Source organism: Polypterus senegalus, chromosome 9 (genome assembly GCF_016835505.1).
Source record: "Polypterus senegalus isolate Bchr_013 chromosome 9, ASM1683550v1, whole genome shotgun sequence".
Lineage (NCBI taxonomy): Eukaryota > Metazoa > Chordata > Cladistia > Polypteriformes > Polypteridae > Polypterus > Polypterus senegalus.
In genome coordinates this window covers 68,893,026-68,912,968 of record NC_053162.1, presented here as the reverse complement: position 1 = coordinate 68,912,968, position 19,943 = coordinate 68,893,026, and the positions used below count along the sequence as shown (strand labels likewise).

The following is a 19,943-nucleotide window of genomic DNA, read 5'->3' as shown; positions in this document are numbered from 1 at the left end:
TAGTTCATGCAAGGAATCCCACTAACATCTCTGGGCTAAAACTGAAGCAGTTCTGTAAGGAGTAAGGGCTGAAATTCGTCAAGCTGATGTTCAATCACTGATCAACAGCTTCTGTAAATGTTTTTGCTGCACAAGGTGGGTCATGCCAGTACTGAAAGCAAAGATTCACATGCAAATATTAACATTTGATAATTTTCCTCAATAAATAAATTAACAAGTGTAATTAATGTTAATTGTTTAATTGGGTTATGCATATCTAGGTTTAGAACTTGAGTAAAAATCTGATCCCATATTAGATCATATTTATGCAGAAGTATAGAAAATTCTAATGGGTTCATAAACATTTTAGCACCAGTATAATAGTTGTCAGAAGGTCCAAGAGAGGCTGCTTGGTGTTTATTGTTTAGTACTGTATGTTTACTTCCTTATTTTTCCATCTTCCCCTTGTTTTTCCAAGACTATTTACAGCATTTATATATTTTTTATGATGCCGACCTTGTTTTTTGGTCAAGGTAGCACATTTTATAATAGAACTTTATTTGCCCAGGTTTGATCAAATTTTATTATACATTTAAATTAACTGAGTTTAGGTTTATCACAAGAGCCAGTTTCTGTAGCCGAGGCTGGGATGAGAATCAGCACCTCCAAGTCCGAGACCATGGTCCTCAGCCGGAAAAGGGTGGAGTGCCCTCTAAGGGTTGGGGGCGAGATCCTGCCCCAAGTGGAGGAGTTCAAGTATCTCGGCGTCTTGTTCACGAGTGAGGGAAGAATGGATCATGAGTTTGACAGGCGGATCGGTACGGCGTCCACAGTGATGCAGGCTCATGTTATGGAGAAAAAAGAGCTGAGCCATAAGGTGAAGCTCTCAATTTACCAGTCGATCTACATTCCTATCCTCACCTATGGTCATGAGCTATGGGTAGTGACCGAAAGAACGAGATCGCTAATACAAGCGGCTGAAATGAGTTTCCTCCAGGGTGTCTGGGCTTTCCCTCAAAGATAGGGTGAGGAGCTCGGTCATCCGGGAGGGGCTCAGAGTAGAGCCGCTGCTCCTCCGCATGGAGAGGAGTCAGATGAGGTGGCTCGGGCATCTGATCAGGATGCCTCCTGGATGCCTCCCTGGTGAGGTGTTCCAGGCACGTCCAACCGGGAGGAGGCCCCGGGGAAGACCCAGGACACGCTGGAGGGACTATGTCTCCCGCCTAACCTGGGAACGCCTTGGGGTTCTCACAGAAGTGCTGGAAGAAGTGGCCGGGGAGAGGGAAGTCTGAGCCTCTCTGCTTAAGCTGCTACCCCCGCGACCCGACCTCGGATAAGCGGAAGAGGATGGAGGTTTATCACATGTACACATTCGCCTTAATCATATGTTATTTGTAAAGGAATAATTAACCCAAAAATAATATTTTTAATGCAAGTTACCCCAAGTGCTTTTGGAGTCATGGTTAAGAAAAAATTCTATAGTTTTCATGCAGAACAGTGATAAAAAGTTTCTTCAATTCAAACGTTTCAGCACATCTGCGTGCGTTCCATTTTATGTTATGAGAGCATTTTCTTGAAGTGACTTGGTTGACAACATTTTATAGGAAATACACGTTCTTAGGACTTTGTAAATAAGCCACTGGGTGACTTTACAAGTAGATTATGTGGCATGAGTAATTTGATATTTTTTTAATAGTTTTGATGTTGTGTTTTGTTGTCCAGCATTTGTCACCATAGACTTACATTACATCTACATGCAAATATAACATTTTTTAAGCCACCACTACAAACTACTTGGGGTAAATAGCATATAAAAATATTATTTTCTGATAAAAGTATTCCTTTAAAGTGATTTTTTTCTTAATTTAGTATTTTAACATTTACTGGTAATATGTTTAGAATTTTTAGTGTTCCTTACCACAATCATCAGTTTCTCCAGAGAATTTGTGATATCCTTGTGGTTTGGTTGTTATTAAATCTCCTTGAATGCTGGCATTTTTAATTCCATTAGCACTTTCAATTCCTCCTTCACTGTGTGATAAACCTGTGCAGCAGGTTTGTTGTGGTGATGAAGGTTCACAGATATGATAAATATGGCTGTCGTAATCAATCCAGAGATAATCCAGAAATCCATCCCAGTGGATGCAGAACATGATTTTCCGACTGGTGTCATTTGGCAGTTTAATGTGGGAAGAATTTTGACAGCTGACAGTTATTTTACCAGTTATAGAAAGGGTGCTCTCATTGCTAGAGAAGGTAATGTATTCACATCCTGGACTCACATCAAAATTCATACTCTGTTCTCCAGTGTGGTTCCGAAAACCACAAAATTTGAAGGCAGTTTCTGATTCACCTAAAAATAAACAAAATACACGTTTCAAATAAAGAGTCATAAGCAGATGAACACCTGATTATCATGCCTGATGGGAAATCATTTCAAATCAAGTTTACTGTAATGTATACATAGTAAAATAAAATTTACACTTGCATGTCTCCTCAGAATAGCTGACAAAAATACAAAACAAAATAAATAAATCAAAAATATACTTGACGAGCAATATATATTGTGATGGATGGCCGGGGTTCTTGCCTGGACGGGACGCCCTTTAAAGGAGAAGACCGGGAGAATTGGCATACTACCAGGAATACCTCCCCTGGGACACAATAGGGCAGCCCCCTTGGTTTACATTGGGGCCACGGAATTGGAGCTTAGAAGTTCAACCTGGTGCGGGTCCGTGGCCACCGCCAGGGGGCACCTGGACAGCCCCAGAGTCTGGACATGCAGCACTTCCACCACAACCGGAAGTACCGCCAGAAGAGGAGCGGGGTTCTGGTGCAGCACTTCTGCCACACCCGGAAATGCTGCTGGATGTTAATCAAGGGGCACCTGGAGCACTTCCGGGTACACTATAAAGGAGGCCGACTCACTCCATTCCTGAGCCAGAGTCGGGAGGCAGAAGACAAGGTGGCGAGTGAGGAGTGGAGGTGGCAGAAGAAAGAATTAAGCGAAGTTGGATATTGGAGCATGGTATTGTGTGCAGGACAGTTTAATTAAATAAAAGTGCGTGTTCTGGACATTCTGCGTCTGTGTGTCTGTCTGTAGCCAGGCTTTTACAATATATATAACCGTTCGTAAGTATTGTTATGTACACTGTTAGGATACAATATTTGAATTCTTATGAATGACGTGGCCAGCAACCTTATGACATTTGGGTAGAAGCTATCCCTGAAATTACTGGTGTGAATGCCAATGGTCTTGTGCCATTTGCCAGAAGAGAAGAGTGAAAAAAGATGTTGTGCAAGATGACCGAGTTCTTTAATCATACCACATGCCTTTCTCATTTTCACACAAACAGATCAGACCACAATCTCTAAGACAAATGTGCAACAATTTAGAACATCCGATAAGAGACACACTTTATATGTAATCAGTGCAGGGCTGCATCAGCATGCTCCAGCAATGAAAAAAAATGTAAAGGTTATATCCATGCTGAAAATTAGGGGTTCAAGACACAATGCACAACTGAAAAGGAAAGAATAAGTAACATGCATTGGAGAGGAAGGAGGGTAGAAAGCCAGGGCAGATGAAAGAGTTGACAGTACAGTAGGTATGAAAATGCTGCCATTAGAGAAGATGACGGGAGAGATTAAAAAGCATCCGTATATATGAAGATGTATTTTTTCAGTTCTTAATGACCAACTAACTTTTTCATTTCTCCCTTTATCTTTTCTAATGGCAGCTACTTTCACCTCTTCTCCCTTCATCTGCCCTGGCATTGTTTCCTCCTTCACCTCAAATATGTTACTATTCTTGTTCTTACATTTACTGTACATCTGCACACCTGATGAAGGCCATACAGCCAAAAAGTTATGTCTTTAACCTTCTTTCATTTTCAGCACAGGAATAACTTTAAATCTTTTTGTACTTTATATGCATCTTGTATTGCAAGACCTGTATTATGGGAAGGGTTGAATTGGAAAGAATCTCAATTTACATAATTACGATGGAATTAAAAGTAAAGTAGAAGACATTTAATTAACTGTGCCGGTCACAGGCAAAGGAGAAACCCCTCCAAAAGCTAAGCCATAAACTCATCTTCTTTACAATCATTTTAGATGAAGCATTGGAGATTTCTTTGCGACATAAATGTCAAGAAGTTAATTGACTAAGTGTCTAAAACTCTTGATTTTGCATACTCACATTTCATAATGTCACAATGAACGAGTCAAAAAGGCATTGTTAAATGTAATTAGGAGCCCACTGAAACATATTCAGAATTCCCAGGCCAAACAAACGAGAGAGTTTACTGTTTAACACAGTTGTGTGAGGAATGAGAACACTGCATACCTCATTGTACTGTACATGATGTCGATATTTGTAACTCTGCCTCTTAAAACCTGCAGATATAATAACCAGTTTGAGCAGAGTTTGCATAAACCATGCAGACCTGAATGTGGCTGATAAATTCATGCACAGTGATTAGACAGGCTGAGAGAGTTTACATGAGAGTTTATCATCAGAATAGATACTATACCAATAACAGACTATACCAGTTAGCTGGGGTGAGGGCATCGACAGAGATGTACTGACTCACCCCTTCAAGTGATCTTGTCTTGGGACTACTCGTAAAATGGAACTCCAAAACCAGTTCACTTCAGAGCAACACTAAATAAATAAATATGCCTGGCTAGGGGTGTTTGTTTTGTGTGAGGAAGTACCTCCAACAGCACAACTGATTGGATTTGAGCTTACAATGGCCTCACAGAACAGACAGCTTTCCGCCATGAAACAAAGTGGCAGATTTTGAAAAAATTAAGAGACTTCAAGATGAGATGTAAACAAAGAAACCTAGCCAAGTTTGAAACAAAAATATAAGAGTGATCTGCAGTAAAACCCAAAATCCGAAACCAAGACATGTAGTATGAAATTCAAAGCAATGAAGTTGTTTCCCAAAAGATCACTAAATAAATACACATAATAAAAATTTTGAGGTTCCATCCATTATCTCGGATAACCAGGAAGTGCATCCATGAATACATTTATCATGGAAATGTGAACATCTGTTGTAAATAACAATGGTGTTGTCAAGAGACATAAATTATTTAATAATAAGTCTTTACATTTACATAGTGCTTTTCTCACTACTCAAAGCACTTTTCATAGTGACTGGGGAGCCACTTCATCCACCTGTATAATGTGACAGCAGTCATTTTTGAACCAATACGCTCACCACACATTAGCTATTAGGTGGTGAAGTGGTGAGAAAGTGAAAGGCAATTAGAGACGGGATTATTAGGAGGACAAATTTAGCTTGGACATCAGAATACACCCTGCTTTTTATGAAGGACACCTAGGGATCTTTTATGACCACGGAGAATCAGGATCTCAGCTTAAGTCTCATCTGAAGGATGGCTCTGTGTTTACAGCACAGTGTCCCCATCACACCACTGGAATCCATGTTCAGACCACAGGGTAAGCGACCCCTGTTGGCCTCACCAACACCTCTTCCAGCAGTAATCCAAGCTTTTCCTAGATGATCACTCATCCAGTTATTGGCCTACCCTGAACATTCTTAGCTTCAAGTGGATAACCTCTTCTGAAGTGCAGGTAGCATGGTGGCTATTTCCAGTTTTATTCAATACCTTTAAAAGTGAAAGCAAATGGCACTATTGTTTTTACACAACTTAAATGTACTCTAAAAAAGAAAATACAGACCGGATAATAAAATACTGCTTTGGTACATAGGCAGGAATTAGGATGGATAGATAGATAGATAGATAGATAGATAGATAGATAGATAGATAGATAGATAGATAGATAGATAGATAGATAGATATGAAAGGCACTATATAATAGATAGATAGATAGATAGATAGATAGATAGATAGATAGATAGATAGATAGATAGATAGATAGATACTTTATTAATCCGAAGGGGAAATTCACATGCTCCAGCAGTAGCATACTGATAAAAAAACAAAACAATATTAAGTCAAAGAGTGATAAAAATGCTCGTATAACAGACAATAACTTTGTATAACGTTAACGTTTAGGTGGAATTGAAGAGTCGCATAGTGTTAGGAAGGAACGATCTCCTCAGTCTGTCAGTGGAGCAAATTAAAGAGTGATAACAATGAAAGTATAAGAGACAGACAATAATTTTGTGTAATGTTAACGTTTACTCCCCGGGTGGAATTGAAGAGTCGCATAGTGTGGGGGAGGAGCGATCTCCTCAGTCTGTCGCTGAAGCTGCTCCTCTGTCTGGAGATGATCCTGTTCAATGGATGCAGTGGACTCTCCATGATTGACAAGAGCCTGCTCAGCGCCCGTCGCTCTGCCACGGATGTCAAACTGTCCAGCTCCATACCTACAATACAGCCTGCCTTCCTCACCAGTTTGTCCAGGTGTGAGGCGTCCCTCTTCTTTATGCTGCCTCCCCAGCACACCACCGCGTAGAAGAGGGCACTCGCCACAACCGTCTGGTAGAACATCTGCAGCATCTTATTGACTATTATTATAATTGAATTGACAAGCAGCCTGAGAAACTGGGGAAACCTGATAGTGTTTTTAACTGGGTAATGTGGTATTTAGGACTTTAATGTTCCCTTCTGAAATAAAAAAAAAAGTTTTGTACTAGAATGTATAATTGTGATCTTTCACTCGCTGGTTAATTAAGCATCCTGCAGCAGACATACTAATTAAAACAAACGTATTAGGCAGTCAGTGGTCAATAAAATAATTTAATCAATGCAATCTATTACACTATATATTGTGTCACACACGTGCGCATCGGAGGCAGCTAAAGGGCTTGAGTGAAGGCAGTTCGGAGGCATGCCGGGGTGTGGCAGAGTGCACTGACTCTTTTCTCCTTGCCTGTAGACCATCCCCGGGGGATTTCACCTGGATCTCCTGACATCACTTCCGGGACTGAGCCAATGGAACTCGGCCACACCAGCTCCAGTCCCTCTGATGTCACCTCCGGCTACTGAGCCAATGGTGGAAGACCACGTGCCAGATCCATCGACCTCACTTCCTGTCTCCCCTTTAAAACCTGCCCCTTTCCTTTGTTTCCTCAGTCTTGTTTTGGACTCGGTTGTATGCACTTCAGTGCTCTGTATTTTTACAAGAAAAACGACTTTGCAGCCAGGATACCACAATATACGGGTGGCTGCCCCAACTCTTTATCTGTCCATGTCTCGTTCTTGTGACAGTGGCGTAGCCGGCAGGATGGAGAAGTCCCAGAGGAGAAGGGGACAGGACCTGCAATATACCCAGGTGGGAGCGTACCGGGGCCGAGTCTTCAGGCGGGAGGGTGCCCCGCGGTCCGGCGTGACCCGGTGCGGGCTCCGCTCCCAGCACTCATAACTAGGCCATCTGGAGAGGCCAGGGAGTGTGCGGGTGGGGCTCACAGAATGGGCTGCCCTGGAGGGAGGCAAAGGGACTCAGTATGCTCTCTGGGGAGAGTGCCTGCCTCCCTCGAAACCAAAGCCCCATTTACCACCTAGGGGTGCCCCAGACTGGCAGGTGAATAAAATAAAAAAATGGAGGTTGGACCCTGAGCGGCCGACCAACAGACAAGCCTGGTCCTTATGGGCAATGGTAGGGCATTGGCTACGGCCATTTGAAAACACGCCCTACCAAATAATAGAGCAGGTAGCTTGCTATCTGCTCCTGGAAGCGCTTCCCCGTGGCTTCACCCAGCCGGTTTGGGGCGGCAGTTTAAGAACATGTCTGAGCTCATAGAGCTTATGGAGACGCAGAGGCGGCCTCACACTCTGGGGAGCAGAACCGTCCTCATGTCAAACCCAGCGAGTGCGTTCCAAGACCTAGCCCCTCCCTGTACAATCCGGAGCTGCAGGCGTCCAGCGGTGCGGGCGCAAACCGCTTGGGGCAAGGAGGAATGCAGGTGGAGGCGAGGAGGGTTGGTGTGCTCTGCTAATCCGTTGGCGGTCCCACATACTGGCGTGGTGATCGCCAGCGGACACAAGACCACAGGTTTGTTCGACTCCGGCAGCAACATTTCCATTGTTGCCCGCCGCTTTGTGCAACCGCAACAGTGGCTAAAATTTAAGACCGGTATAACCTGTGTCCACGGAGACATCCGCTGGTACAGGTCCGCCGCTTGTGTCATCAGTTACGGAGGGTCAGTTCGTAAACTCACCGTAGCGGTCCTACCTGATCCTCCACACCCGGTGATACTAGGGCGGACTGGTCTAAAATCAAAGCGGTGAGACACATACCACTCCGGGGTTAATTTGGGCCTCGTTATGGGCGGAGATAACCCGTCTCAAGCTGCCTCCACGCCGTGTAATCAGCCGGCAGAGAGAGAAGCGGTCGCCCTGACTGGCGTGGCAACTCCGGGCGTCGCGGGCTAACCGTCATCCACCAGCGCGGCGGGCGGGAAGAAACCACGCCCATTGAGGTCGGCGCTGACCCTCTCTCCGTGTTGCGGTTCCAATTTAAAAGCGCCGGCTTCTTTTAGGAGGGAGCAATGGAATGATGACTCCCTGAAGTTTGTAAAAAATGCAGTGGTCCTTGTCAATGGCCAGCGCACTAATCAGTCGATGCCACAGGGCCCCTACTTTGTGCTAGATAATGACCTCCTTTACCGTGTAGCAATGCATGGCGGGCAGGAGGCGAGGCTGCTGCTGGTGCAGCGTACCTTCCGGCGGCAGGTCTGCGAGCTAGCACACGCCCACCTCCTAGGTGGCCACCTGGGCACCGAAAAAACTCTGGAGCGGATCAAGCTCCGTTTCTACTGGCCAGGAATTAATGAGGAGGTTAGCCGCTTTTGCGCTTCCTGCCGGAGTGTCAACTGCGACAAATTCCTAGGAGGGACCGTGCTCCTCTCGTTCCTATTCCACTGATTGACGTTCCCTTCCACAGAATCGGGTCGACCTGGTGGGACCCTGGAGCCCTCAGCCGAGGACACAAGTACATTTTAGTCCTCGTGGATTACGCTACGATACCCGAAGCTGTTCCGTTGCGCTCAGCTACCTCTAAAGCCATCGCGGGAATTACTAGGGGTATTGGCGCGTGGGGATCCCCAAAGAAGTCTTGACAGACCAGGGGACCCCTTCACCTCGGAAGCGTTCAAGGAGACTGCCAGATTACTGAAAATAAAGCATTTAAAGACCTCGGTGTATCATCCTCAAACCGGCGGATTAGTAGAGAGGTTTAATCAAACTCTCAAGCAAATGCTGCGTAAGGTGGTCAGCGAGGATGGAAGGAACTGGGATCAGCTCCTCCCCCTCGTCCTTTTTGCCTATCGGGAAGTCCCACAAGCCTCCACGGGGTTCTCCCCTTTTGAACTACTGTGCAGGCGACAACCTCGGGGCATATTAGATATTTTGAAAGAAGGCTGGGAAGAGGAGGCTCTTCCCTCCACAAACATACTGGAGTATATCGCGCAGTTCTGCGATAGATTTGGAAAGATTCGCCTGTCCTTAAAAGTCACATGGAGGAGCTCAAGCAGCACAGGCCGGTACTACAACCGCGCACGTCTCTTGGGAGTTCCGCCTGGGAGATCGGGTCATGGTCCTAGTGCCTACCTCCCACTCTAAATTGCTTGCCCACTGGCAGGGCCCCTCCGAAGTTAAGGAGAGGAAGGGACTGGTGACTATTTGGTGAGTCAACCCAATGTCGGCCAAAGGAGCGGGTTTATCATGTGAACCTGCTGAAACCGTGGAAGGACAGGGACCCGATCCCTCCTCCGGCCAGCCCGCTCACTCTTCGCTCACACACGACCTTAACCGGCACGGACTTAAGTCCCAGACAGCGGCAGGAGCTGGAAACAGTTATCCGGACCGTTGGAGGTAGTCAGTGAGAACCCGGAAGGACCTCTCTGATTGAGCACAACATCGTGACAGAGCCCGGGGTTGTTGTCCGAGAACGCCCGTATCGTCTTCCCGAGGCAAAAAAGGCTGAAGTGGAGCTTGAGATCAAGCGCATGCTGGAGCTAGGTGTGATTGAGGAAAGTTATAGTCCCTGGTCCAGCCCCATTGTGCTCGTCGGTAAGCCTGGCGGAAGTTGGAGGTTCTGCAATGACTTCCGTCGGCAATCAAGTCTCCCAATTTGATGCTTATCCAATGCCACGCGTGGGCGACCTCCTCGAGAGGCTTGGACAGGCTCAATACCTGACCACACTTGACATGACGAAAGGGTACTGGCAGGTTCCTTTAACGGACTCCGAAGGTAAAACGCGTTTAGTACCCCTAGCGGACACTGGCAGTATCGTGTCCTTCCATTTGGGTTACGGGGCTCCAGCAACCTTTCAGCGTCTGGTGGACAAAGTGCTTGACCTCATAACTCATACAGTGCTGCCTACCTGGATGGCGTGGTCATCTATTCCAGCACATGGAAGGAACACCTACAGCATGTCCAAGCGGTATTACGGACACTTGGTGAGGCGGGCTCGGATTAATCCCAGGAAATGCTTCTTGGATTAAGCGAGGCCAAATATTTAGGCTACCTGGTGGGTGGGTACCGTAAGGCCACAGTGCTCCAAAATTGATGCCATTCTGAAATGGCCCGTCCATGAACCAAGCGGCAGGTCCAAGCCTTTCGGCTTAGCGGGTACTACCGCCGGTTTGTACCCGGTTTTGGAGAGCGGCGCCCTTGACTGATTTAACAAAGAAGAGGGCCCGAACATTGTGGCATGGACTGAAAAACAGGCTGCATTTGGTGACTTAAAGCAGGCCCTTACGTCCACACCTGTTTTGATGGCACCTAACTTTTCTTTGCCTTTCATCCTCCAGGCGGACGCGGACACAGGCCTGGGCGCCGTGCTGAGCCAAAGCGTCGATGGTGTGGAGCACCCCATCATGTTCCTGAGCGGAAACTGTTGGACGGGAGACCAGGTATGCTGCGGTGGAGAGGGAGGCTCTGGCGATTAAATGGGCGATTACTCAGCTGAGGTACTACCTGTTGGGCCGGGAATTCACCCTTGTCACGGACCATGCACCCCTACAGTGGATGGCCCTCCACAAGGAGTGAATCCAGCGGGTCACCCGGTGGTTTCTTGACCTGCAGCCGTACAAGTTTTCGCTCGTTCGCGTCGGCGCTCTCCGCCAGCGCTGATGCCCTTCTCGGGTTCACGACCTCTCGGTTAGGTCGCCCGACCCGTCGGGTCTGGGCTAAGGGGGGGGCCTTGTCACACTGCGTGCGCATGGGAGGCAGCTAAAGGGCTTGAGTGAAGGCAGTTGGAGGCATGCGGGGTGTGGCAGAGTGCACTGACTCTTTTCTCCTTGCCTGTAGACCATCCCCGGGGATTTCACCTGGATCTCCTGACATCACTTCCGGGACTGAGCCAATGGAACTCGGCCACACCAGCTCCAGTCCCTCTGATGTCACCTCCGGCTACGAGCCAATGGTGGAAGACCACGTGCCAGATCCATACGACCTCACTTCCTGTCTCCCCTTTAAAACCTGCCCCTTTCCTTTGTTTCCTCAGTCTTGTTTTGGACTCGGTTGTATGCACTTCAGTGCTCTGTATTTTTACAAGAAAAACGACTTTGCAGCCAGGATACCACAATATACGGGTGGCTGCCCCAACTCTTTATCTGTCCATGTCTCGTTCTTGTGACAATTGCTTGTAATAAACAGCTCTATCCTGTCTTTACTGCACATTTAACTCAGGCTTCTCATGGCAATGTCTAAGTTCAGCCAGGAGAATTTGAAGAATACCCATAACCTGTTATGTTGCTCCTGAGCCAAAACTGAAATCTTCCTGTGGTCATGACTCGTAAGATTTTGGAGGGTGGACAACACAGTTTTACATTAGAGAGCTGCCTAATTACAAAGAGAATCAACAGATATCTCAGTATTTAGGGGTAACTATTACAGGGAGGCACATCTCCCAGTATTTTATGTGCCCCAGTAGTGTTTACTCTAAAGGCATTAGATTATTAGAAAGGAGGTGGAGAACCGTCACTAAGCTGTTTACCCGAACCATGCCGCAGCAATTCACATGGAGTTCTATGGTCACTCTTAAAGACCAAGAGACTAGTCCTTCATAAAGATCGGGATTTAGAATGCAGAAAGACCTAAGGCTGCCATGGTAAGCTCTGCAGGGCAGGCTACAGGACTTTCTGATGGAAGTAGTCCTAGAAAATGCTCTGTGAGTTCCTAAAAATCGACATATATAAACCCTCTTTGAGTTTGAAGTCAGAAGGAGTGTTACCTGCTTTGCCCTGGAAACTGGATTACCATACCCTAGGTTTAAGAATATTATCTCTCCCACAGACTAGTCACTATAACACATTACCAACAACACACAAAAAAACATAATTTATTAAGCAGTATATACAAGAAAACAATCAGACATTTGTCAGCACAAGTGGCTACTGAAAAACTTTATGATCTCTGGAGTGTTATTGGTAACATTTGAGAGGCTGGAGGAGAGAGAAAAATGTGCATGATGGCTGAAGTGTTAATAATGCTGTATGCCATTGGAGTATGCTGTCAATGTTCTGAATAGAATGCAGCTATGTGCCAGCAATGTTCTGTCCTGAATTCACCACTATCTGCACTGCTGTCTAGTCATAGGTTGAACAGTTGCTATATTTAGCTTTCGTTGGAGGTCTAAGGAAGTAAAGAAGAGCCTTCTTGACTTTAGTTGAGATGTTCTGTGCACATTTCAGGTAGAAACAGATGGTAAACCCAAAATGTAAAGCAGTGGACTCTCTTCAAATAATTTCCTCTGTTATAGTTGGCACTGCAGCCTGCCTCCTACTTCCTGAAATCTTCTTGGTTTTCCGGAAACTAAGGAAGAAAGAGATTGTTGTGCTGGCGCCACTGTGTTACAAGGCAGAGTCCTTCTCATCATTGTTTGTGATCAGGCTTATGATGGTAATTTCCTCAGTAAAATTATTGACGGATTCTGTGTGTGTGTTTTTAGCCATATAATCATAAGTAAACGAGAAGCACAGCAAGGGGTTCACCTCACCACCCTATGGCGTGAATGTGTTAATCTGAAGGAATTGACATTGGTAATCTGCCATTGCTGGGGTCTCTCAGTTAGGAAGTCCAAAATCCAGAGGGTGGCACTAATACTAAGTCCCAAGTCTAATGATCAGTTTTAATGGAAGAACTGTTAACTTCTAGGCCCCTATGTGTAATGATGAGTTTTTAATGGTAAAGCAGTGCTAAATGATAAGATATAGTCTATTAGACAGGACTCTGGCATAACAGTTTTTATTATCCAGGTATGCCAGGATACCATGAAGTGTGATGGATACTGCATATTTTGCAGATCAATTGTGCTGATATGCAAAGTGGAGATGGTGCATACTATCCAGAATATAAAATGTCAGCCTCTGAAAGCATTTCAACACACTGAGACAGTCATGTTGGGACGCATAGTCTCTCAGTGGGATATTAAAGATATCATTGAAAAACAGCTTATAACTGGGCACTACGATAAATATATCCTGAAACTGCATCCAGACCAGTTGGACGTTGACTCATTTAATAATCCTCCTTATGTCATCCACAATACACACAGAAGGATGAATCATAAGTGCTGCAGACATTCTCGTGAAAGGCAGTTTTAGTTATTGTGATCAAAGCATTCACAGAAAGCATTTACGGTAAGAATCTAGAAATGTTGCCAAGAATTTCAAGTGTTGAATTTTGAAGCATTGATTCCCCAACTTTGTAAGTTATAAAATCTTTTGTGCAACAAGATGGAGAAAATTAGCAGCTCAGAAAGAAACCTATGATTTAAGTGCAACTCAGCAATGAACACAGCATTTTAGTTCTGCTTTAGCAAAGTGAAAAACAGCAAATCTAAAATAGAGCTTACCTTTGTTTGTGATTAAAAGCACTAGCAGGAGGGGGCATATCCAATTCAGCAAGACCATTTTTAAGTTGTGTACTGATCAGTCAGGGCATACAATCTTAAATAGAAAAAAATATTTTATTCTTTAAATAAGACATTAACAATTCTCAACAAGTAGAACATCACACTAGTAAGCAAAGTACTACAATTTAACTGCCGTATTTTCTTCATTCTCAGATTATACACTTCTTTTCTGCCACTAAACAAAAGATTGAATTTGAAATGTATATTTTAACTTAAGAGGGCAAAGCACTTATAAGAATTCCCACAGAAATATATTTTGACTGCATGTAGAGTAATTACACCAATTGACCTGAACTGAAATTACAAAAAACAGAATCCTCTCTCCCTGTTTCAGTAGGACTGTAATCTTATAAAATACAATAGGTTAAGGTGTGTGTTGAGTTGTATGTCACTTCTAGTTCTGCCCTTTAAAGCCTCCTGTTCAGTTGTGGACTTCAACCTATGCACATCAGTGTCATTTTCATACCGTTTTTCAGCCAGGGATATTATACGTGTGGCTGCCCCAAACCTTTTATGAGTGTGTCAAGTCTGTTTATTTCACAAAGGATATTGATGGGTAGTATAGCTGATAAACAGTTTGACGGTGTGAGTGTAAATACTTGGGTGCCCTTCCAAAACACATTAGAGAAAGATCCCCTGGATTGTATCATGGTAGAACTGGCAGTGAGGCCCTGTTGAAATATGAATGGTGTATAAATCTGACCTGTATATTTTGATGGTTTAGGTTTTTAGAAGATAGAACAGTACATTTCACAAGTGAATTCCATGAAATGTGAGGAGTACAAGGAAGATCTCATTACCAAATTAATGAAATTGGTAAGGACTGGTAGGAATCCCTGAGTAACAACGCATGCAGAGCTATTTCACATAATTTTCAGTAGATATTTATTAGAATTTTGTGATGAACTGATGCAATAAGTGAACTTGGGATGTAAATGTGGACAATGTGTTTACTCTGAACTTTTTTTGAAGTATAGACTGTTCATTGGATGGTTTAAAATTTTAGAACACTCACATACGCTCTGATTTCCTTTCACACACGCTTACCTAAAACACCAAGACAGGACTAAATGATGTTAATGTCTGCTAAGATGATGTTTGTGTGTAAGTTCTGCACCACTGTGACCAGGGCCTTTATAGCTCCCCATTAGCTCAATGTCAGTAAGATATCTGGGTGCCAGTATGCTCAGGACCTGCAACAAAATCTGGAGATCAGCTGTGACCTTGCTAAAACTACAAAAAGACCCCCAGTAACCAGCAGAAAAGGTCTTAAAATAGCTGCACCCAAGGAATAACACCACACCATGACAACTGGGTGTGATTATAACCCGTAGCTGGTGTAGACCCTGAACCATCTTGCCCTGGTTGTCTGAGGTATTATACATGCTGAAGGCTGCATATTGGGCAATAGGGCTGCACTGTGACCAACTAGCCCCTTACAACCAGAGGGGACAAATGGCTCTGCCAGACAACATGACATCCATCACTTCTAAAGAGCAAACACCTGTTTCTTCTACTCACATCTCTAGCACCACAACTGCCTTAGGAACTAAAGACCACCCTGATGTCTTAGGGAGTTTGTGTCCCGATGTGGGGCCCTGAGGATATTTACTGGGACAGCTGACTGCTCAAAGGTCAAGCTGTGCAAAAGTGAAGTCTGTAACACAAGTGGGGAGAGCGGCAATGACAGCAACTTCAACTTTAACTTTATTGTCATATGTATTCAGTACAATGAAAATCTTATTGTACAAGTCATCCAGCAATAGGCAAGAATCCACAACAACAAATGAAAACACTTAGGTGAAAAAGGTATGCAAAACAAACAGAAGTATGAGTGCACGTGCAAATAAATAAATGATTCAATGTCAGAGCTGCAGGTATATGGCCTCAAGATGGCCTCCCATCCTCCAGACACTGAGGGGAAGGGCAGTGGACGGGTTCTGTTTACAAGCCTAATGGCATACGAGAGAAAACTGTCCTTTAGCCTTGATATTCTAGCTGCTATGCTAGGACATCACTGAAGGCAGAAAGAGTGTAATGGCCTGAGCTGGTGCACAATTTTAGTTTAAGCAAAAGAAGATTAAGAGGTGACATGACTGGAGTGTTTAAAATTATGAAAGGAATTAGTACAGTGGATCAACACTGTTATTTTGTAATGTGTTTGTCAAGAACATGTGGACACAGTTGGAAACTTGTTAAGGGTAAGTTTGGCACAAACTTTAGGAAGATTTTCTTTACACAAAGAATGATAGACACTTGGAATAAGCTACCAAATAGTGTGGTGGACAGTAAGACTTTAGCGACTTTCAGAACTACTATTTGGAAGAATTAGGTGGATAGGATTTGTTGGGCTGAATGGCCTGTTCTCGTCTAGACTGTTCTAATGTTCCAGTTGGGCATCTTTTCTATAGGATGCCTGTCTGATTTCCTCCTACATCCAAATAAACATGCACACAAGTTTTTTTTAGGTTAACTGGCATCTCTAAAATTAATTTCTGCATCTGATTGTACTGTGCAATGAATTGGCATCTTATCCAGGATGGTTTCTGCCTTGTACACAATGCTTCTGTGACAGGTTTGACATCTCTGCTGCTGGGTTTAAAATCACAGTGTGCTCTGATATGTTCCTGGCACCAAGTCACTATGTGGCCCTAAGCAATACATTCAAAAAGCCTGGGCTCCGATTTTAAAACTAGAGGTAAACAACTGTAACGAATACAGTAGCCTTGGATAAAGGCTTCAGAAAAACGTACAATAATAGGGGTCTAGAATTTGGCAAGAATAATTATTGACATTAATATAAAAAACCTTAAGGGAAGCCAACAAATATTATCAAGAACTGAGATTTTATTTTGCAAACAAAGTTAATATGGCTTATCAATAAAAACAAGGATAGTGCCATTTTATTAGTTACATCTTTTTTCACGTGTCACTGCAGCATGTTAATATTGAAGTAAATGCTGTGAGGCATTGTAAAGGATAAGTTCAACATTTTTAAAGGTGAAGTTATTTCTTCACAAACATGCCATGCCACATTGTGTTCCAGCGTTCAGTGATTTTTATAGATTAAAAAAAATATCTAGTCCAAAGTGGCATTTTATACTGGGGTTAATGGGACACGTGTATAGCTGGAAAATAAAAGGCTTAAAATGTACTGAATATGTTAATTGTTCAAGCCAAGACAGTTGTTGTGTATTGATTCATGCCTTGCAATTACACACACATTGTGACACAGCTTATACTGTACATGTCACTCCCCAGAGGATTGGTTTTCTCCAAATTAGATTAAATCACAGTAGACTCTTGGTGCCTGGTGGTGGGCTTTGTTTTGATTTACTTCTGTATTTATGTGCAGACTTACACAAGTCAGTAAGCGTATGCTTACCTCGAGAAAAACAGCATTCAGAATATGTGGTAAAAATCCTTATTTCTGGATCCATTTTGTTGTGACAAATATGCACTGGAAACATCGAAGACATGTCTCCTTTTATTGAAACTAAAAGAGGACATATTTAGTAAATGTTAGACTTCTGTTTTCCAGTGGTGCTTTGTGCCCCATCGCCTCTAATTTCTAATTCTAATTTATAGAACATGGTGGACTTTATGATGAAATAACTTGGACTTGAACAATACTGAACTTATCCTTTAATGGCACACTAATATGTGTATAGCTATGTTTGAGAGCAGCCCTAGCTTTCTAAACATGGTGGCCTTTGTTCACTCAGTGTTATGTGAATTGTTAGTTTAATACATTAAAATAACACACAAGGAGAAAATGTCCATGCAGGGATGTGAACACTGATCTCCTTGTTGTGAATTTTGAAGCTAACAGACAAAATTCTAAATATACAGTAGTTTTCATACTGTATTTTGAAATACTGGTATCAGCTTTGAGTTCAAAATTTAAAAACTTAAAAATATTTTGGAAATTGATACAAAATTTTAACAACCTGATAATGAGTTCAAGTCTTCAGTTCAAGTCTACAACGCTTTCAGTGCTGAGATTTATATCCCCGTACGACTTTTAGGCTTAGTTCCTGTTTGCTGCCATTTCATCGATAATTTATACATTTGCCAATTTAAATCTATGCATAGAAATATTAGTATATTCGGTGTATATGCATATACATAACGCTACCTAAATAAATTAGTTGATTAAAATATGATATTCAGAATAAATATTTGAAGGTATGGCATGAATAAGGGGAGCTCCCAGTGCAATGATTAATCAGATATCCTCTTTAGGAATACGTTTTACAGAAATTATTCGTTCAAATAATTCGTTTTTAAAGTAATTTAAGTTATTAGAGGTAGTCTGTCGTAATTATGAAATAACGTACCATTTCCGAATGTATTACTCGGTTATGCACAGATCTACTCATTTACTATGAACAATTTAAAACTGAAAACGTCTCGCCACCTACCACGTTGGGAACTGCTTCTGCCTTTCTCGGTACACTTGCTTTCTCAAAGTGACCAGCCTTCATGCTATTCAAGAAAGACGTCGACACCGTTAACGTGTCGTACCTTCAGTCTTCAATGCACCACAAATCCAGTCCAGCATATCACAGAAAAGGAGGTTTTCGAGCGCAACATCCATCACGATGGACTTAACAAAACTTTCTCAAACCGGCCATGATCAATCTGTCATTCTCTCAGCATTGAATAAGTAACTGGCTTTCACAGGGTATGCGAATAAGTGCTCAACTCCAGCCTCGCAGTCTCTTGGCACTCGTTTTCTTCCCACCCATCCCAAAGACAGACAGGTTGGGTTAAGTTAGCTACTCTGAACTTGCGGCGCCAGGCTGTGAGGATGTGTCTGAGTGAATGTCCTGCAAAGGTCTGGCGCCCCCTCCAGGGATGATGGGTAGTTACAATACCTTTGTAGCTTCCTAGTGTATCTGTAATGCATGGAGCAAATAACGAAAACCTGTGTGATTTACATTACATTCGGATCTGTATTCTCCTTACTTAAAAGGCCACACTGCACACTGAAGGGTAGCACTGCATTTTAAAATTTAAGGTAAACTGTATTATCCCATATTTCCATACTGAGGAAGGCAGGCTCTGTTGTAGGCACTGAGCTGGACAGTTTAACATCCGTGGCAGAGCGACGTTGCGCTGAGCAGACTCCTGTCAATCATGGAGAATCCACTGAATCCAACTGAACAGTGTCATCTCCAGACAGAGGAGCAGCTTCAGGGACAGACTGCTGTCACTGTCCTGCTCCACTGACAGACTGAGGAGATCGTTCCTTCCTAACACTATGCGACTCTTCAATTCCACCTAAACGTTAACATTATACAAAGTTATTGTCTGTTATACGAGCATTTTTATCACTCTTTGATTTAATATTGTTTTGTTTTTTTATCAGTATGCTGCTGCTGGAGTATGTGAATTGCCCCTTGGGATTAATAAAGTATCTATCTATCTATCTATCTATCTATCTATCTATCTATCTATCTATCTATCTATCTATCTATCTATCTATCTATCTATCTATCTATCTATCTAGCTATCTATCTATCTATCTTGTATATATTGCAGAACATAAAGCATGGTGTTGTATTTGTTGGCTGTTGTTTATATTGCATTGTTGTCTGTAACTGTTCTATGGGGTATATGCAAATAAGAATTTAATTCCACTATGTACAAATGATAATAAATGTGAACTTGAACTATGATGTATGCCAACTGCTGGACACACTCATAGTGAGAAAAGTGCTATATAAATGTAAAGAATTGTTATTATACACACAGTCACACATTATTATGCATAGAAGGGAAATTTATTTGACTGGGTGAGTTACAACTCCAATTCAAAAAACATTGGGACAATATGAAAAAATACTAATAAAAACAAAAATGAGTACTTTGTAAACTCTGTTCACCATAATTGTAAACCGTAATATAGCAATGCATTATTTGATGTTTTACCTTGTGAATTTAATAGTTGGTTTTTTTTTTTATGAAAATATACACTCACGTCAACCCAGATGGTTGAAACATGCTTCAAAATGTTGAGACAGTTGAGTATTTACCACTGTGTAACTTAAATAACACATATTAAGAATTTAGGCACTGAAGATAGAAGTTGGT

At 43.0% G+C, this 19,943-nt stretch overlaps 1 protein-coding gene across 5 annotated transcripts in view; it reads right to left on the bottom strand.

Moving 5' to 3' along the window:
* Positions 1–19,943, bottom strand: part of LOC120535385 (adhesion G-protein coupled receptor G5-like) — a 119,982-nt gene that overhangs the window by 36,933 nt on the left and 63,106 nt on the right. For 3 of the 5 annotated variants that reach the window (XM_039763192.1, XM_039763193.1, XM_039763197.1), the window contains 2 exons: positions 13,785–13,878; positions 1,898–2,332 (listed from right to left, as the gene is read on the bottom strand). In XM_039763192.1, the coding sequence (XP_039619126.1) occupies positions 1,898–2,332; positions 13,785–13,842 (493 nt within the window). In that variant the 5' untranslated portion in view covers positions 13,843–13,878. The other 2 variants (XM_039763195.1, XM_039763194.1) reach the window with 2 other exon arrangements.